This window comes from Pezoporus flaviventris, unplaced genomic scaffold, assembly GCF_033815535.1.
Source record: "Pezoporus flaviventris isolate CSIRO_AGI_PZ_B2104156 unplaced genomic scaffold, CSIRO_AGI_Pfla_v1 ptg000055l, whole genome shotgun sequence".
Classification (NCBI taxonomy): domain Eukaryota; kingdom Metazoa; phylum Chordata; class Aves; order Psittaciformes; family Psittacidae; genus Pezoporus; species Pezoporus flaviventris.
In genome coordinates, this window is record NW_026892603.1 from 3,834,386 (window position 1) to 3,854,721 (window position 20,336).

The 20,336-nt window shown below is 37.5% G+C and overlaps 1 protein-coding gene across 12 annotated transcripts in view; it reads left to right on the top strand.

Moving 5' to 3' along the window:
* The window catches only part of DGKB (diacylglycerol kinase beta), a 361,769-nt gene that overhangs the window by 29,639 nt on the left and 311,794 nt on the right, over positions 1–20,336 (top strand). For all 12 annotated transcript variants that reach the window (XM_061469232.1, XM_061469231.1, XM_061469234.1 and 9 more), the window contains exon 2: positions 864–1,114. In XM_061469232.1, the coding sequence (XP_061325216.1) occupies positions 1,045–1,114 (70 nt within the window). In that variant the 5' untranslated portion in view covers positions 864–1,044. The remainder of the gene's footprint in view (positions 1–863; positions 1,115–20,336) is intronic.

Here is a 20,336-nt window from a genome sequence, read left to right on the forward strand (position 1 = left end):
TGCTAGGCATATAAAAAGATTCCACTTCTGGTCTGAAATTAGCTTTTTAGTCTAAACTTGTCATCTGTGCAACCTCTGTAATCAATAGCAAAAGATAAATGCCACAAGAAGGTAATTCATCACCTTTTTAAGATTACGTTGAAACCAGAGGGATTAATTGCTGTCTGGGCCACCTGTCTCTTTCTGCTGATTAAAGAGTGTCCTAGATGACAATCTCGGTTGAGGTACCTGACTTTCAGATGGGTAAAATTAGATGAAAAGTATCTCACCTGTTGTGCAAGAAGTAGTGCTGGTAATGGATTGCCTTTGTAAGGTCTGTCCTACTGAGGCAGAAGCTGCATAAAATTGGATGAAATGGCACACACAGTTTGATATTTTATTCTTTTTTTTTTTAAACTGGACTAATTTGCAATGGTGCCAACAGTTATATTTGCTTTTTAGTAGTGACTTTAGCAATGTTGTGACATTCTTGAAATCAAACCCCTACTGCTTTGTTAGAATAGTTAATATTTATGGAGCTCTTGTGAATTTCTTGCCAAATTCCAGAATCCACTTTTTTTTTGATGTGGGGAGTTAGAAGCTTCAGAACACTTCTGAGAAGGACAAGCAGCGCTGTACGACAACATAATTGGATACAAAACCAGTTACATGAATCCAGTTTTAAAATTGTAGGCAACTAAGTTTAATGGTAGATAGTATTTACTGTTGCAGGGCTTGTTACTAAATTAGAAACATCCCCGCACAAGTTGTCCAGGTACAATTTGATCATAAAGAATCAATGACTTTATCAATGCTGCACACAAGCGGCATTCCCATAGGAAAACTGGTATTTGTACTTCTAATACTTGATTTTCTTTTGACAGTGCTGTAACTCGCCGCTGAAACAACACACTGGGAGCCGTTCATAGCATCAAATCTTCATCTACATGGACTGATGCCATCTTGCCAGCCTCCAAGCATGGAGAACTGAAGCTTTACGGAGTTTATGTCACCTGGTTCAAAGGGAATGTTTTCTGATATTTAGCGAAGACCCTTACTGTCATCATGATGAGCCAGGAGAAGTGGGTTAACCTGAGCCCTGGGGAGTTCTCTCAGCTTCAGAAATATGCAGAATGTAAGTGATTTTTAAAATATGCGCGTTTATGGCTAATTTAAAATTAAGTATACTCTGAATGCATTTATTATTATTATTATATAGATGTTATTGTCAAGCAAGAGGTTAAATTATGGTTTATATATATGGTTATTAATCCAAAAAATACATTCTTTGAGGGGAAAAAAACCTCATCATTAACAATTTGTAGGTCACCAGACTGGGGTTTGTACTGAAGAAGGCTTTCTCAGTCAGGGAGGATATGGAGATTCCAGCAGAAGCACATCTGGGTGTTCAATATGAAGTTTTTTCTAATACTATAAACAATGTGAGGGAGTTTTCATGTGAAAGAGCAGAAACAAAAGGTATGTGCTTAGAGGGTGCTGTATAAGAGATAGTGTATATGAAAACTTAGTTTTAGGAGATGGTTTATGAAGCCTGATAACTTCCTAAATGTTCTTGACCTTTTCCAGTTAAGTTTTCATGTTGGTAAGTAATCTAAACATACTTTTTAAAACTGAGAAAATATCATATGATTTATGAATGTTGTTGATTTTGCCACCATCTGTGAGTCAGTTTGCCGAGGTGAAAGCCATCCAGTTGGCCCTGGACATTTGCTGAACGAGAAAAGTGGCCAGAACTTTATACTGACTCGTGGATGGTGGCACATGCCCTGTGGGGGTGGCTGCAGCAATGGAAGCAGAGCAACTGGCAACGCAGAGGTAAACCTATCTGGGTTGCTGCACTGTGGCAGGATATCGCCACGTGGGTGCAGAACCTGGTGGTGATGGTATACCATGTAGTTGCCCATGTACCCAAGAGTCGGGCCACTGAGGAACACCAGAACAACCAACAAGTGGATAAAGCGGCTAAGATTGAAGTGGCTCAGATGGACTTAGATTGGAGACATGTGCTTATAAGGTAAAATGAAGACTGGTGATTGCTTGTTGGGATTTTTTTGCCTGTAACATCACAGCATATACTTAACTGCATTTCAGTGTAGTCATCTAACAGAATAATCAAAAAATGATTATTAGAGTTTCAGCTTGATGTGAAGACTTCACTTCATAAATCTTACCTAAATTACAACATTGTTTTAACTTCCCACGGGGTCACAGCTTCCTTAGGGCATCCCCCTCTCTCCATGTGCTGAAGGTGGTTATCCGTTCCACCATGGGCCTCCATGGACTGCAGGGGCACAGCCCTCATCATGGTCTTTACCATGGGGGATAACTGCAGCACCTCTTCCCCTTACTTCTTCACTGACCGTGGTGGCTGCAGAGCTGTTTCTCTCAGCTATTATCACTCTTTGGCTACAGTTGCATCCAGAGTGCTGTCACTGTTGCTGGTAGGCTTGGCCTTGGCTAGTTGTGGGTCTGTGTTGCAGGTGGCTGGCATTTGCTCTATTGGGCACGGGTAGCTACTGGCATCTTCTCATAGAAGCTGTTTCTGCAGTCCCTCCACTACCAAAACCTTGCTACTCAAACCCAACAACAGGCTAAAATATGAAAAGAACTGTTCTCCTAAGTTCATTATACAAATATATATGGGATTACTTTTTAAACTGAGTCAATTCAAGCAGGTATTTGACAGTAAGATAAGACTGAAAGAAAGTAGTAGCACTTCAAACAGTAAGGCGCACAGAAAGAATTTTTTCTCGTCTATTATTGTGCACACATTTTGGTGTGGAAATAAAAAGTAATAATACAGAAAGTAAAGAGAGGAAATTCTTAAACTGTTACAGAGGTGTATATTAGACTGATGTGAGCTCATGGGATAGAATTCAGAGTTCACACACCTCTGTATCACACTGTGGTGCTCAAATACTAAGTGCTGATGATTCACAGCATCTACTATTATTGATGCAAAACAGATACCTTTAACACATGTGCTGAGGTGCCTTGCACTAACCAGTAGGAATCTTTAAGCACTGGCTGTATTTTGCTTTCTGCTTCTCTTTGGTGTCTCGGTAAATTTGGTTAAGAAAGTTTGCCCGTTTAATTTTAGGAGAGGAGTCAATGTTCTGCATGTTGTGTGCCTATCCACCCAGAAAATATTCTTTTTAAAATGCACCTGTTTTGCGTTTATGTGTTTTGCATATTTGCTTGGTGGTCAGAAAAAACCTTCACAGTGCTCCCTTCTCAAGCTTAATTCACTTCACCAAAGCTGGCTACAGAAGTGAGATGGTGTTTTGCTTGTGTGACCCCCAGCCACTGCCCTCCGCACAAGCACAAACCACCTTTCTGGTTTGACAGCCTTAGTTTTGATCCAGCATTGGAAGGGGCGGTAAGTCAGACTGTTCTGCTGCATAGCAGACAGGGCACACTTGTAGGAGTGAAGAAATTGGGTTTGAGTCTTCTGAGGTTTAAGCTCAATTTGAGCTTTCCCTTAACTAGAAGGCAGGCCTGTCTCATTTCCATGTGGTTTATGAAGATGACTGTTGCTGCCTGACTTGGCTGAAATCAGTCACATCTGCAAGGATTATGGTTTCTGCGAATAGCAGAGGAATGTGTCCACGCAGGTTCTAAGAGGAAAATCAAGTGTCTCTTCTTGAGACTGTAACAGAAGTCGGGAGGCAGCTATATGAGCTGCTTCTTTTCTGCATCAATTAATTTTGGTCATGTAAAGGAATTTTTAAACCATATTGAGATGCAGGCTGCAGAGATAATAAGCTTAAGTACTTCCAGAGTTAGATTTTATGTGCAGAACTGTAGCTGGGTGAGTGTGGACATTATAGGTACAGCCGTCCTGGGCTTAGAGGTCTGAATTTAGCCTAAATCTCCTTTTTAGTCACCAAAATAAGTGTATCTTGCCCTACATAAAGCCCATTAAACTCCTCATGTGGGTTCTACTGCCATGGTAGGGACATGTGCTTTCTACTTCCCGAGTGGAACACAGTTTGTTCCAGTTCATTGTGGTTCTGCTTTTAATTAATTACCTAATCTTCTGTCAGCTTGATGGTAGGCTGTCACTATTGCACAGTTAAACAGACAAGGCCTGCTCCTAGCTCTGTATGCAGATGCTGTCCTTGGTATGCCATTGAGGAGTTCCTGCCATGTGTCTTGTCTGCCTGTCATCTTCATCAGATACTTATGTTTCTTATTCTCTGCTTTATTCAAGTGTATTGTACAGTGGACGCAAACCATGAATGTAAAATTTCTTTCCTGAATACATACCAGGTTTCCCTGATTTCCACAGATGTAACTGAACAGCAAAGGAAAATGAGTTCTGTTGTTCCTAATCACAAAATACTTCTCTCTAAGCGATGCTCAGAAATTTACAGTAGTTGAATATCCAGTAAATTAATCCGAGGAGTGTCCATAATAAGAAATGTGTGTTTTTAAGTGAATTCAAAGACCGTATTTCCTAATACTTGGCTCTTTTCAGTTAATATGTGCATCTGTGGTTTTTGGAAGAACAATGATTTCCAAAGACAGTTCCTCTGTGTTGTCCTTAGTGGTCAAATTATAAATCTCCCCTCTCCTCTTGTTCTTGAGAGACAGTAGCAGAAAATAGATTGCATTAGATATTCCTGTGGTTTTAAAATGCCTCAGAAGAATCGGTGAAAAGAAGCAACCAAAATAACTGTTTTTTCTAATTATATAATATTAGTAATAACAATAATGACAATAAATAATTAGCCCACACCAAATCTTGAAGATTCATTGGAGATACATGCACTCAGAAAAAGAAGTTTGTTTTTTGTTTTTTTTTTTCTCCATTAGATTTTAGATTTTATAATTGACTCTGCCTGTGGGAAAGAAAGATGGAAAGGTGAAAAACTGTTTCTGCATAAAAATGTTTCTGCATAGGGTGAAGTGCACACAGGACTTTCCAGGCAGGGACAGTTTCTTCCAAACTGTATAGTACCAGTTATCTGCATCGTTCTGCTTTTTAAGTGAATGCTTAATCATTTTATTAAATAAAGTTGTTGTAGTCCAGATCATGTTAGTGGGAGCTTAGAAGGTCCTACTCCAAAAGCAAGTGAGAAAATATTGAAGAGATTAGAAACAGTAAAGCAGGACAGTTTCATGATTCAGCTAGGCTTTAAAAGACAGAAGAAAGGTCTGGCCTTCCCTTAGTAGGCAGAGAGAGGCAAAGGAAAAGACCTCTGAGCTCTGGCAGCATGTGCACTCTGGGGAAATAGCTTGGTTTTGTGTTGTCCTTTTGAGTTTGTCAACAAAATGTGCTCTGAGGAAAAAGCCTGAAAAAGACTTTTGGCAGTGATTTTTTTCCCAGGCTGGTGGAGGAGAACTTGGGCAGACTGTCACAGGCTGAAGATAGAAATAGATGTTGGAGAGCTACTGAAATGGCTATGAGAACAGGAACAGCATCAGCAACTGCAGCATCTTTTGATGTAGCATCAATAGCTACCACAAGAACTAGTGTAAGAGTTTTGTAGGAGGATATGAAGGAGGAACTTGTGAGCACGGTCTTTCAAGAGAAACAGGAAGGTCAGCAAAACTTTTGGTCCAGAATGAAGTTGTCAGAGACTCTTGGGTCGGTTTGATTCTGTGGCCCTCACAGATGGAAAAGATTTTCTTTTACAATGAGTATGAATGATAACCTGTGGGGAGCTCCATACATATGGCAGCTGGTCACCAGCAGCTATGGGCCACATTACACAATCCCTCAAAGTCCCAGGCTTCTAGTGCCACATGGAATTGTGCTAATTTTAATGAGGAAATGGGCCTCATCAAAGAATGCAGATTGCTAAAACCAGCTATTTTTGTCTGTTCGGAAATTTGAGAGAAAAAAATTGCTGATGATTATTGGGAATAGTTTTACCCCAATTTTTGGATATTAGGAGTATGGTGTTTCTGGTGCTGTTGGTAAAGATGGAGGAAATTAAGTTCTCATAAAGTTTTGTCAGAGCCTGTCAAACTGGCTGAAAGATTGAGTCTGCCAGTGCTGTCTGTTCAATACCCATGCACTTGGAGAACTTCATGGAGAAAGATGATGAGTCTTGTGAGAGATCCCCTGTTTGCATTCAAGGCCTGTTGGGAATGGAGGAGCCAGAAAAAGTGGTCAGTTGATGATTCATGGAGTCTGAATCGTAATTCTGAGCCTATGACTGGGGACTAAAAATCTCTCTAATTGGTGTTCCACTCAAGTGTTTGGTGGGGCACTTGCTTCAGTTCTTCTAAGAGGTGAACTATGAACTATGCTTATTGGTACAACACTGTATTTTTTTATTTTATTTTTTTTTAAGAACTGTGAGTTTAAAATCCTCATGCACATTCCTGTGTTGTAACAATTTAGAGAAAATGGGATAGAAATATTATACCTGATAGGTTTAGGTTCTGGTCAGTTTTCTCGGTAAGAGAAACTGAACTCTGTCCAAAGGAAAGTGGTTATAAGCAGTTTGCATGATTGAAAATATTAGATCCATCTTTATGACTTGTGTTAGTCTGAAATCAAGAGAAGATGCAAAGATGTGAGTTTACTTTTTGTTTAACCAGACATAGTTGGGACTTGGCCTCTGAAGAGAGTTTTACAGAGGAAATTGTTGTGGGGGATGGAGAGCTGGGCACCAATGTCAGCTGCAGAAGTATTAGTGGATTTCTTTCCTTTCTCTCATCAGGAATTCTGTGTGAAGACTTGAAGAGAATGTCAGATAGGTATGATAAGCTGAGCATCTCTGAAGGAGAAAAGCTGATGAATATAGAGTCATGCAGCATAATCTGGATGTCTGAGATGGGCTAATGACTTACAGTGCTTACTGTTCCTGCTGTGGTGTAAGTCTTTAGTTTCTAGCAGATGGGATTTTACCCAAACGGCAGCCAGTTAGTTCTTCAGTTAACCTGTCTAGGGTAAACAGTGTCATATTGACTCTGTCCACAGCTGTAAGGAGGAACCTTCTCATAGCAGTCTGGTAGGATACTCAGGTGGATGCAGAACTTATTTCCTGTTTCCATGCCCATGCTGAAGAAGGGCGTCCAACTTATTTAAGGTACAGTGAGCTGTTTAGGGAAAGGGACAATGCGGAGTGCTGACTCCCTTTAAAGGGTCTGTCAAATTATTCAGGAATTACTTTATTTGCTGACAGAGGCAAATGTGTTTGAATCCTTTGAGTCCCTCTCAAGCTACTTCATATTCTAATTTAAAACAATCTTTTAGGAACTAATATCTTTCCTAGAACTTTATTTGAATTGTATGCAGTAGTGGCACAAAGTCAACTCGCATTGAGTGACTTTTTGAGTATTTTATTACAGTATTATGTTCATGACTTAGCTAATTTCAGGGATTCTCCCCTGTCTTCTGACTAGCAGAAACTATGCCAGCTGTAGGGAGACATGTTTTGAGAGGAAAATTGTGAATTTATATTAATCTGTGACTATCAGGTGGCAAAACTGGGACATACTTTGCTGTTTAGAGCATCCTTACTTATCTGCAGAACATAGGATGCTCCTAGAAATATCTGACTTGTTCAGGAGTTATGATATAAAGGGATTATAACCAGCAAAATGCTCTCTTATGGAAGAAATGTTAGAAGAATTAGAGAAGGAAAAAAATGATGCAGCTTATTAGGTAGTACCAAGTTGCACTGATCCCAGACTTCAGAAATAAAACACTGTTAGAAGAGGCTGTTGTTATGACAAACCCATCATTTAAGCATAGAGAGGCACTGGCCGTGCTTGCTATGTGATGAATAGGACACTGTCCTGTCATCAGGAGCATTTGGTGGCCTGACTTAGAAGATGGTAATGTACTTGCAACCATCTTGCACATCTGATTCATCTGGGAGAATGGGGAGAGAAGGGAGTCACAACACCTGGAGAAGACTGTAATGTTTACTCAGTCTCATTGAGCAGTGAAACAGAATAGTTCAATACAATACAGATACTGAATTGGTTGTGTTGATACTGGATAGTGTTATTTTTTTAGGATAATCACATGGTTTTCTAGATTGTGCCACTAAGTTTCCAGTGCCTCTACTGAGGGTGTAGTGGCTGTTTAGGTATCTGGGGAATATAGGTTAGTCAGAGCTCTGGCGCTGCCAGTAGTTATCAGGACTTGTGTTAACTCTTAGACATGTAGATAGATCCATGGTTCTAATACAGTCAGACTCCCAGATGCTGGGCCTTTGTTGCAATACAAGGGAATTCACAGAATTGTAGAATGGTTTGGGTTTGAAGGGACTTTAAAGATTGTGTTTAAGCCTTTAGGGAAAAGCCAATAACTGTGTGTTTAAATTTTCAAGGACATCATTGCAAGAAGCAAATCTGAAGAGTTCTTTCAAAGTCCAAAATAGAAACCCCAGATCTCAAGTTTCTTTGTCTGTGGGATCCATGGTATGTGGTGGCTGGCTGCAGTACTTCCTGTCTTAGAATCCTGAAAGGCAAATGGTGTCATCTCACCTTGGTTTCTGTTTCCTCTGTCAAAAATAAAGATTACTTTCTAGAATTAAGTCTGCACAGATGAACACTGCCAGTTGTTAACAGTGTTGGAGCACCAGCTGTTACTGGCATTGAGCACATTTTGAGGTTATTACAGATCAGAATAAAATTACTGAATGTGTAAAATACTGTAAAATGTATAAACATTGATTACACCTTTTCTATACTTACTGTGTTTCTATGTATCTTAGTATTTCTTTTGAATTTGGTTGTTTCTATGGACATTTGCATGTAAACAGTGAGAAGCTCTTGTTTCTTATGAGTTCATCCCTTCCTATTGCGTATTCTCTATTATAAAGATTTGGGGAATAATTCAATTAGTTGCTGTGGAAATGAGCTGGATGTCACAAACAGTATTACAGTTCACCAAGCCTTGAAGAAACAAAATGAAGGGAGAATGGACTAATTGTGAGGACCATGTGACTGTGTCAGAATCTCAGCTCTCATTAAAAGCATGTATTTTTAGTCCTTGTGAAGAGCTTGAAAGTGTAATTCAAGTAATGACGATCCATGACTCATCAGACAAACTGGGGAAAAAAGAAAAGCTCTGAGAGAGAGAATGATCCTGCTTTGTTTTTATGGGATTGAAAATGAAAGAACCGGTAGCTTGTGGTAGGTCCCCTCAGCCCAGCAATGCTTTGTATGACTGAAGAGAGAAGGGGAAAGCTGCTCATTCAACTCATCCACTGAAAAAGAAAAAATGTGTTATTATTAGTGTTAGTGCTTATGCTGTTCTGCCCCTCCTGGATTTTTGAAGAAAGGCGAGCCAAAGCTACTTTCCTTGTTGCTCTTGCGAACAGGAGATTGGTTGCTCTTGATGGTTCAAATCAAAAATCAGAAGCCTCTTTGAGAGTGGGCTTAGTGCTGCCTGGTAGTGTCAGAAGGCCTCTCTCTGTGTGCCATTTGTTGGGGTCGAAGGGCCTTGGGTTGCATTCCTCTTTGTTGTTTTCTGCCAATTAAAAGAAGCAAAAATGTTAAATGTGCTTATAGTTATGTATGTTTTCATTCTTTTTTCAAGCACTAAAAATATATTGCTTTTTGTGTGGCTTTAGAGGATTTTTAGTGGGTGTTATGGAGTGTCACTGCATAGTTTTGTTGGCTGTATTGCAAAATGTTATGGCTTTTTGAGGACAGTACTGATAGCTGATTTGGTTTTAGAACTCTTAGTTTTGTGTGGTTTATAATTTTATTAAAGCAAGTATGGAATATTGAGAACTTGTGATTCCAATATAATTCTTGCGTAGTTTCTGAATATATAAATTCTTGGTTTTATTTTCAACATAAAAGGTTATAAATATTTTGCAATATTGAGACACTCAAATTAATTGTAGCAGAAATGATAGCTAGTGATAATGGATTTGTTTTGATGAATGTCTTTCCCAGAATTAACTGACCTAGCAGATGATGTTTGATTCATGAAGGCATACCAAATAGCTTTAAAATGCTTTTTGAACTGTTGCTTGTTTGTTACAGGTTTTGGTTTAATTTGTTTGGGTGGTTTTTTTATGTGTTTGTATGTTGTTTTGGGTGTTTTTTTTTTTGTTTGTTTGTTTGATTTTCAGTAGAGGCCTGTTTCTGCTTTTAATACATTGTTTATTTTTGAGATTCACTACAAAGATGGGACAGAATCTAGCATCTTTACCTGTATTAGAATAGATTAATTGCAGACCCTGTCAGGCATTGTTGACATCACTGCTTTGGTAGAAATCCTAGACTGTGTACAGTATAAGAGCCTATGTATTGTAGAGGTTGAAATAAATGGAAGTGAAAATTGTAGACAGTTATGAGAGGAGGACAGGAAAACAGTTTATAGACTACATACGTGTCCAAGTGCTGTATTGAATAGAGGCATTTCAGTTCTGGATAGGCTCTAAGAGTTTGAGATATTATTGAAGTGATACTAGAGATAAAGCAGATTGAAGAGATGCAAAGAAGAAGAGTGAGTGGCAAGGTAAGTACATTGCTCAAGTTTCAGCTAAGTTTACAGATAGATGGTAACTACCATTTTAGCAGCATGAGGTAGGAATTCCTGTGATGAAAAAGAGGGGGAATTGAAAATTAAGCCATGGGAAAACAAAACGAGTGTCTTCAAATAAAATTGGAGTCTTAACTTTTGATAGACCAAAATTCATGAATCTGTGCTATTTTTGCAACTCATAGATAATGCATTAAATGATTTAAGGAAACAGAGAGAAAAACAAATCTCAGAAAGAGTTTAGGAATCAGAACAGCAGAGAGGAGCCAAGACAAAGCTCAGTACCTAAAGACCGATGTTTTTGAAATTCTTATGTGACACTCAGGTGTTTGGTCATTAAAAAAAAAAAGAAGAAAAACAACCCAAACCCAAAACACCTCAACCCAAGCAAACAAACAAACAGAGAAGGGAGATTGAGAGGAATGACCTGGGGTAGAAGGAAAAGAATTCTTTTAGAACCTTAGTGGCTAAACAAATTTTACCTTGTAACAGTGATTTAAATTAATATTTTACCTTCTGTAGAGAGTCCTGTAGAAGTTTTTCTATAAATTACTTATTATTTGAATGTGTGAAAATGTCCACAAGTACTATTATTTTTGACTACTTACTTAGCTAATTTTGGCTGAGGGTGAGTCTAAAGAAGCACTCAAACTGGAATTTAAAATAAGCAACTTGCACTCCCTTTGGAGTGCTCTTATTCTAGAATAAATCAGAAATTATCATGAAGTCAGAATTATTTTGCAGAAAAGATGTTAGGTAATTAGGAATTAGCTAATAGTTAAAGGAATACTGATCTATTTCACATTCCTTTAAGCATAGATCCATATTTTTATATTTTGCTTCAGACAAAATGAATTTTGCATGTTGTCTTGCAGCTCATTATTTCATCTATGGTCTAATGTGACAGCTCCAAAGAGGGCCATGACATCTGCAAACCGTATATGACACTGTGATGTAATTTTAAATTATTGGTGCTTTAAGAGGATTCTGGGAGTTTTGAGATCCACAGGAAGAATGGCAAAATATAATTAAGTTGTCCCAAATGGTACAAAAGCACATTCTGAAGTATTTCCCAGTGTATCTAGGTGTTTAAAATTAAAGCATGCACTGAAGTTTTCCTGGGTTAGGTTTCAAGAAGCAAGTGCCAAAGTAGCACTTCCTTGTAGAGGTGGTGTAATGGCTGGCTACATAGGAGTACTACTGGGCTCTTCAAATTGCAAACTCTCCAAGACAGACTTTTAAGGTAAATACTTTCAGTTCTGTGTACGCATTGGAGCTTAAAGTTACACAGTCTCACATTTTAAAAAAATAAACTGAATAAATATACCTTAGGTTTCATGGGTTTCCTACCATTAATAGCTTCTATAAGAGCTGGAGTTTATTTTTTTTTTTTCCCCCTCCTTTTTTTTTTTCCATCCCCATTTTGGTATCTAGCCACAAAACCTGTGTAGCATCTTTGGCTAACAACACCCTGTTCCCTCCCATACCCTAACAAAACCAAAACACACCCCCCCCCCCCAAACTAATCCAGTCATTTCAACAGTTTAGCATCCTGTCCCCGGGAGGCATGCATCTGAAAAGTTTTGTAAGGCTTCCAGGCACAAATATGTTAATCTTTATTCAGGGTCTATCTAGACATAAAAAGCAATACCACATTTTGCATAATTATGCATGATGGGTTATAATCACGTCTCCATTGAATTATTTTAGTGGAAGCTAGCAGTATGGTCTCTGCACTACAGAAAGCCTTCAGCTTGAAACTGAGTCAGACCTCATTCAGTGTTGTGTTGCTACGAGTGAATAAAGCTGAACAAACTGCTCTAAATAACTTGGGTTAATAATAGGGAACATATCATGTCACTGCATTTTTTTGACATGTTAAACTTGCCAGTTAAATGTGTACTTCAAATTTTATCCTGTAAGATGTTATTGTGTCATTTTATTCAATTGGAACGCTCACCTTAAATGTTACAGGTACAGAAAGTTGTTCTGTCCTATGTAGAATTTGTCATGTTCCGGTTTTCCTCCTCAGGAGTCATGTAGTACAACTAGGGATACACAAGAGTTCTATTCATATGGGTTTGCTGTTCATGCTGCCAGTGATGGAGAAATTGTGTTCACTTGCTGCTGGCTGCTACACAAATTGCAGTGCCAAAGAGTAGCAAGTGTGCTGTTCTGAGGTGGGGATTAAAGCAAGCTGTTAGGGTTTTTATCGTGATTAGTCCTATGTATAGCAGCAGGGGAGTTTTTATATATGCTTCTCTTACTCAAACTGCTAATGTATCACTATGACCTTGTCTGTAATAGCATTCTAGTGTTTTTAGGCCAAGTTTCTTACAGACCACATAGCTATACCTTTAACTTGTAAAACTAAAGAGTGGTAATAAGGAAGAAACATGCACCCAGAGTTTTCAAGTAGCTTTAGCTTAGAAGAGTTGATCATCTGCTTTGTTTTACAGACAGTGAAGCATCTCTGGGGATTTGATTTCTGTATTGTTTTTACTAAATGTCTGTGTTTATCTACTCAGTCTTTTTCATAAGTACTGTCTCAATGCCCTATTCTGTTTTGAGGAGTGGATTCTACCTCATTTTCCTTTTGTGAAAGAGGTAAAAATGCTTCCCATTTCTCCCACCTGTTTAATTCTTATAAAGCAATAATTGTAGTGTAAAAATGAAACTAATGGAAGAAATGGGAAGCATTTTCATCCCTTTCACAAAAGGTGAACAGAATTCTTCTTCATGTCAGTTTTTTTTATTATTTTCAATATGCATTACTTTCCTTAACCAGTTTTTAGTGTTAATAATCATGCAGAATACCAGTCTTGTCTGAATTTTCATGAAACAGCTCTTCACCGGGAGCGCTTCCCACTTTTACTGATACTGTCTTTCAATTTACTGTAAGTAATACTCTTACATAATGTAATTCTGAAAAAAATTGTTTTCTTCACATACATAACATTGTTTGTTTTTCTTCCCCCACTGTACATGATTAGTCTTTAGGTAAAAGGTCTAGTAGCTTATGCTGCGTAACTTCAGTGATCAATGGATCTTTTAATAGGGGGTACTCGCAGCCCTTGCTAAATGACCATCAGTATGTAGCTTTAGAGCTTGCTATTGGAGCTGAGATTTTTCAGACTACTTTTTTCATTGGCATCCAGTTGCATTTTGAAATTTTATGCTGTAATTTTTTTGACCTATTCTAATGATCACTTTAGGGGAATGAAAAATGTTCTGCTCTGATTCCATTTGCAGGTCTGGAAATGCAAATAGCATCTTAAAATTTCTAAGCATGTCCCCAGTTCTGCTTTTGGAGATTTGAAAAAATGAGAAAATTATCTTAAATCTTTCTGACTCATGAAAATTACATTTTGGCGACATTAATTTGCACAGGGTACACACCACTGTTCTCTATGAATTTAACTATCAGTATTTCTTTTGAAGAAAACATCCCATTTAATTTTATCATGCTTTCTCTATTTTTATCCATAGGAAGAGCACAATAGTTTGTGGGCTTTTTTGTGGGTGTTTTTTTAATACATTAATCTTTTACCTTAAAAAATGGTGGAGATCAAGTACAAACATGGAGGGAGTAAACAAAGAGGCAGATAAGGTCTAGTATTTGTAAGCTATTTTTTTTTTTAATGAGAAGATTGCAAGTATGTAGCCATCAGGAATGAAAGATGAGTGGTTGGGAGGCACAGGTGAGAAAAGCAGTAGAAATTAAGAAGATTGAAGACATTTTAGATAAAATACAATAAAAGTAAAGGCAAAGAGGAAACAAAGCTTAATGGGAAGCAAGGTAGTATGCATGACATTATCAAGGGCTTATATGAGGGTTGGGTGAAGAGAGAAGCTAGAGAACTGGGAAGAAGGTGAGAGTAAAAATATAGACAGTATTCCTCTGGCAGAGGAATTAATTCATGTGTTCTCAGAAAGGTAGGAAATAATACTTAAAAAGTGTAGTTTTTGTTCTGTATTCAAATAGTACTGAGTCGCATGCAAGCTTTTAAACAACATGAATTATAGCTGTTCTGTTAAAAATTAAGTGGAAGTCAATTCTTCATCTTTGTAAAGTACTCAGTGCCTTCACAGGATACACAGCAGGCTGAATGGGAAGCCTTCATTCTGATTTTTCAGCTTTTATGTGGTTACAATTAACTCCAGATGATGCACATTTTTGCATTTGTGGGAAGGTTTCCAGGGAATGACTTGAATTCCGATACCAGGAAAGTGGTGTATTTTCGGTACACAGCATGTCCAGCATGGGCAGCCATGTTGCTTTGTTGAGCTGTTGAGAAGCTCTGGCTGCCTGCACACTGTCCTCCTCCTTATTTGTGTTCTTGGCAGGAGGTAGCAGCTACCCCTTCTACCTATTTTAGATGGATGTCCCCATTTCCACCCCTTCCCTGCCAGAATTCATGTCCTCCCGCCATGTATCCACCATCCTCTTGCAGCAGTGCTGTATCCAGTCCCCATAGAAACAGCTTTCCACTTCTGCTTAAGGCCATCCTTATGATGCTGTTTGGCAAGGGAATGGATGCTCGTGAGTGAACCTGGGAACCTGCACAGAACCATAAAGGGGCTCTGTGGACAGGTCATGGATGCTGACTTGGATCTTCTTACACAGATAAAAGACTGATGCTTGGGAATTTCCCAGAGCATTAATATGCTTGTGCTGTACTTCACAATGTAGTGTAAAGACTGCTAAGCTAGAAATGAGCAGTTAGCTGGTGCAGCAGCACAGCTGGAGTCTATTTTCAGTTTATTTCAGGAGCTCTAGAATTCCTCCAGTGCCTGATTCAAGCTAATCAGAGTATCTTTACATAATAGCGCCATTTGTAGGCACACAAACCAACAAATTCTTTTGAAACAAAACATTGCAGTGTTCCTTTTGAAACATTTGGATGCTTGCAGAATTAAATTGAAATATTTTACTTGGGAGGAAAAAAAAAAAGCAAGTTATACCTTATTGTCAAAAAATATGAATATTTGGTTTATTGGACTATGTTATCTACTGAAGCGTTTGGTTTTCTTTTTAAGAAAGAAAATTTCTACTAAAATTTTATCAGTGTTTTCATAGGACGAAAGCAAATAGTTTGCACAGTCTTAAAAGTAACATTAAATGTAAGTAAAATCATTAAAGAGATTTCCTAATAGCCTTAAAATTTTGATTTGGGTGATCTGTTTCCTGAAGGCAACTTCAAAAATTTCAACCTTTACTTTGTTGTCTAAAGTTATCCTCCTTTGTTGTCCAAAGTTATCCTATCTAACCATTTTATTTATATACTTATCTTGGCTTTTTTTTTCTTTTGTTTTTTTTTTTTTTCCCCCAGATTTAAAAGTTAGAAGACACAGAAAAGGGGTGTAAATCATAGATTATTTTAGTGTGATTTATATGAATGCTTTCCCTGGTTTGCTATATGTGAGTGACACTAAACTTGAGATACTCTGATAAGAGTCTGGCATATTTCTTATTGGTGCAGATGGTTGTGCATTACTACTTCAGGAGACTGGGTCTTTATTGTATGACTTATCTTGAAGCCATGATCTCATACATATTGAAAGCTAGTAAGTAATTTATTCTCTGTCATTTTTTTTTTTTAATGCATAGTCTGGGATAAGCTTTATTTTTGTAAGTGCAGATGATGTTAAAAAAATACTAAAAAAAAAACCCGAGTCATTGCTCTGGGAGAAACTTGAGCATAAATGTGGCCAGTTTTCTTACATGCCTAATCAGAGAACACCCAAGCTTAAAAAATTACGTTTTAAGAGAATTTCTCGTGGAAGAGAATGAACAACATATCAGGCTGGAACTGCAGAAGGTGTGGAACGGATCAGCTTGGATCATCCTAGGCATCAAGTAAAAATGACATATGTTTACTGTTAATTGTATTTGTTAGGGAAGCATGTTACCTGCTAAATAGTTATTATTCAGTAAATTCTGGTTTTATAGTTTATGTTTATCTGTACAGTGGTATTTAAAACATACGATACACTAATAAAGCATGGTATAACTGCTTAAAGAAAAACCATACTGTTCAGCTTGTCCTCATAGACATTAGAGTTTATTTTGATTTGAGGTGAAATGTCTTAGATCTTTTAATAAGATACTGTTTACTTCACATTGCACTTACTGCTGCTTGGCAGTAAGGACTTCTTACACTGCAGGTCTTCCAATTTCTTTTTTCAAGAACAGAATCCTTGGGTCAAAATGTTCTAGAGCAGCGTTTTTACAACAGGTTTTCAAATGTTTTGCTTTTTCTAATTTTGAAACAGGATGTAACATGGGAAAGGAAAAGCCCAGCTTGAAAAGCAAGGGAAAAGTCTAAAATGTTTCCTTTACCATCCTTTGACAAAGAGCTGTAGTCTTGTTTTCTGGTTTTGTTTTGTTTTTTTTTTCCTTTGGACTTTCTGATGTTTTACAGTGAATCAACCAACTTTCCTTTTCATTGTTTTTTCCTGAAAGAAGGCAAGCTATGCCTAGTAAGCCTGATCTCCACAAGGAGTTCAGTCAAAAAGCTAACGGGTGGTTTACTCTTCCATTTATTTGGCATGTAACTACACTGGGACTGGAGTGTAGCTCCCTCTCACCTAGTCTGTTCCCCAGGTTTTTAAGTGAATCTGTTTACGATCATCCTTTTGTCCCTTTTTCTTTGCTTAAATCAAATTATTTTATTAACGTATTACTGTATTTAAATACTTACAATAATCAGACGTTTAGAACATTTGGAATGTTCAGCTGCGAGGTAATGATGAATACAGAAATTTGGGAAAAGTTAAGGTTCTGCTTGCAACTGCAGTTTCTTATTTCCAAATGCTGTAATAGTAATTTGTAGTGTTTTTTTGTTTTGTTTGTTTTTTTGTTGTTCTGTTGTGTTTTGTTGGTTTTGAGTTTGTTTTTTTTCCCTCCCCCCCTCCCCCATGTAGAGAGTGTGTGATGGAACATTTTTTCTTTGTCTTGTTCCTTTTATCCTTTTTTGTGATTAACTCTTTGTCCTCCTTTCCTTCTTGTGGCTTTTCTGCATGCTTTTGGTCTGTCAGATCATCTTTGCTGAAGTTGTCTTGATCTTAGATGCTCTGGAGAGTATCATTGTTAATCTTCCTAACTGAACAATATAAAATTAAATAAACAAACATGTCCTGTGTGAGCATACTGAGGTAGGATTGGATGGATTAGGAAGGGATATAAATTTGAATCCTGTGTCCTGGAAGCGTTTTTGGTTCATTACTGTTATGTTCCCTTTTGTCCTTGGCGACATTAAGTTGATGAATGCCAGAGTCATGTTACTGGTGTTTTGCTACTAGATTAGATAATTTAATGTTGTTCTAATACCTGCGCTTTAGGTCTACATGTTTGTAAAACATTTCAATAAGCTTACAGTAGGCTTACAGTAACTAGACATGTATCTTTTTCTTCTGAATAGACTTTAAATGAAGTTTAGGGGAATGAATATCTTTGTAGTTAGAAGCATAGGTGACAGAAAAGATATTTTAGTAAATAGATTTATCTCCTTCCTAATTTTTTTTCCTGCTTAGATTTCACTGAGGTGAGAAAATCAAATGATTAATAGGTGTGTAAATTTGGAAGCAGGAATGTTTTATTATGAGAGATCCTGTTGTATGTGTGCTGTCACCAGGGTTTTCCAGTCATTGTTTATAAGATCTTATTCTGGAAAAAAAAAAAGGTGGAAAAATTTCATTTGCCTTACACTGTTGTTTGAACTGTAAAAGGATGATAGTCTACTAACATTAATATAGGGTTTTTTTGAGAACTGGGAAGGGTAACGAAAGAAGATGGTGGTACCCGGTGTATTCCATACGCCTCTAGTAAAGCCTCTAAGGTAACTAATTCAAAGATGTTTTATAGCAATAGTTACTGCTCCAAGTGGAATCTGCTGAGCCGTAGTTAAAGGAAAGACAGACACTGCCATGTTTTATTTTAGAGTCCTGTCCTACTAGGCAATGGCAAAAGTCCTGAAATCTTGAGTTCATCATTATAGCACTCTCCATAGCTTTGTATTTTCAGTGGATTTTTATAGATGTCAGCATGTTATGCAATAGTATTCAAAGCAAAATTAACAGAAGTATCTTTAATTAAATATTTTTAATAATAATAAAATCTGCTTGACTTGAGTCAGGGACTGGTTCCTCTCCTGGTCCAAACCTTTGGTTAAAATATTCAAATAAATGGTATAGGTCACTAATTGATGTCTAAACAAAAAACCTGCACAAACAAAACCCCCAACCAACCAAAAAAACCCAAATCCACAAACCCCAAACCTTGAGAATGTTAGAAATACATTTAAGATGATTTTATGTCTTGGAAATATTAGGAATAAACTCCAGGTTAATAAAACTTAACTCTGAAAGTTTTGTACTTATTTAACAAGTTCTTTATCTTGGTTAGCATAGATAAGAAGCACTCTTACTATGTATGTACTCATAATTTGTAGAACTCTGTTTTACCTTTCACTCAGTTAAGTTACATGCATTTGTATATGGTATAAGCTGCATTTTGCCCAGTTTATTTGGTGGGGTTTTTGGTTTATTGGGTGGTAGGTTTCTTTCATGTATATCTTTTTTTCTGTACGCTCAGTGATTAAACTTGTTCCGGAAGTAGGAGTCAGTTGGCTTCCATCATTTCCACATGATGATTTCATAATTGCGTCTTTGTTCATTAATTCTAGTATATTTATCCAACAGTCCATCATCAGTGTTTTAAGGCAAAAATCTGTCTACGTCTGTAGTACGTCTCACTCGTTTCTCAAGAGAATTCCTTTTGGAAAAAGGTGTGTCTTCCCTGTGACTCGGATTTGCTGAAAGCAGTCCATTTTGCATTTCCCTAAAATAAAACTTTGTGACAAAGGGATTCTTTTGTCCTCAAAGTCAAGGAGGTAAACTTACAAGGCTGGAGAGACAAGTTTTGAAACACAGATACCTGTGTGTTACTGTATCCATCACACAAAAGCTACTGATTGGTGGTAGTACACAAAAGAGCAAACATCTATGCTGGGGAATAGGATTGGAGAAAAATTAAGTAGTGAAGAACAGACTGATGGGATGAAACAGTGGAAAACTGATTATAGGATTATTTTAGGATTAAACATATTTCTGAGGGATTAGAACAGAGATGGCTGAGAATTTATATATTTTGTTTTATTAGCTGAATAAATTCCATAAAATGGTAATGGGGAAAGAAATAAAGCTAAAGAGAGCAAATGGCCTTTGGCTTCAAAGCCTGTACAGGGCAAATAACCCACGTGTATTAAACTTCTTAAATTACATAGTTCAGGATGATTAGAAAGCTCTCTAAACATTATCTGAATAATGTTATTACCTTGCTAGGGAAGCTTCCATGAAAATGCAGTCTTCCTTGGAGTGTCCCTCTCAGAGGACTGTTTTTTCAACATTAAAATGTCACTGGATAAAGTTACAAGTGGTCCTGGTAGTAGGGTTTAATGCTGCCTTTATCAGTGGACTCTATTATAAGGTTTATTCTTGCTTCCTGTCTTCTTAAGTGTCCTGGAGTGAGTGGAGAATTGTCCTATTCCAGCTTCGATATTAAATTGGAAAGGTGGAAGATGAAATCTCTTTGAACTAAGGAAGATATAGAATTCAGGTCTAATGTATTTGCTGTGGAAGGGAAAGGATTTGAGATGCATGAAACAATGATCAGCAGAGCACAGATCTACAGAAGCACAAAACGTCCTTACAAGCTTTCTTTTCCTTGATGTCCGTGCCTAGTATGTCTCTCTTGTACTCTCAGGTAATGTCCGTTATGGTCAGTATTATCTGTAAAGCCTTTTAAGAGATTAATGAGAGAAAAGTTAATTAATAGGACAAAGTATTTCATGCTAACAAAATAAAG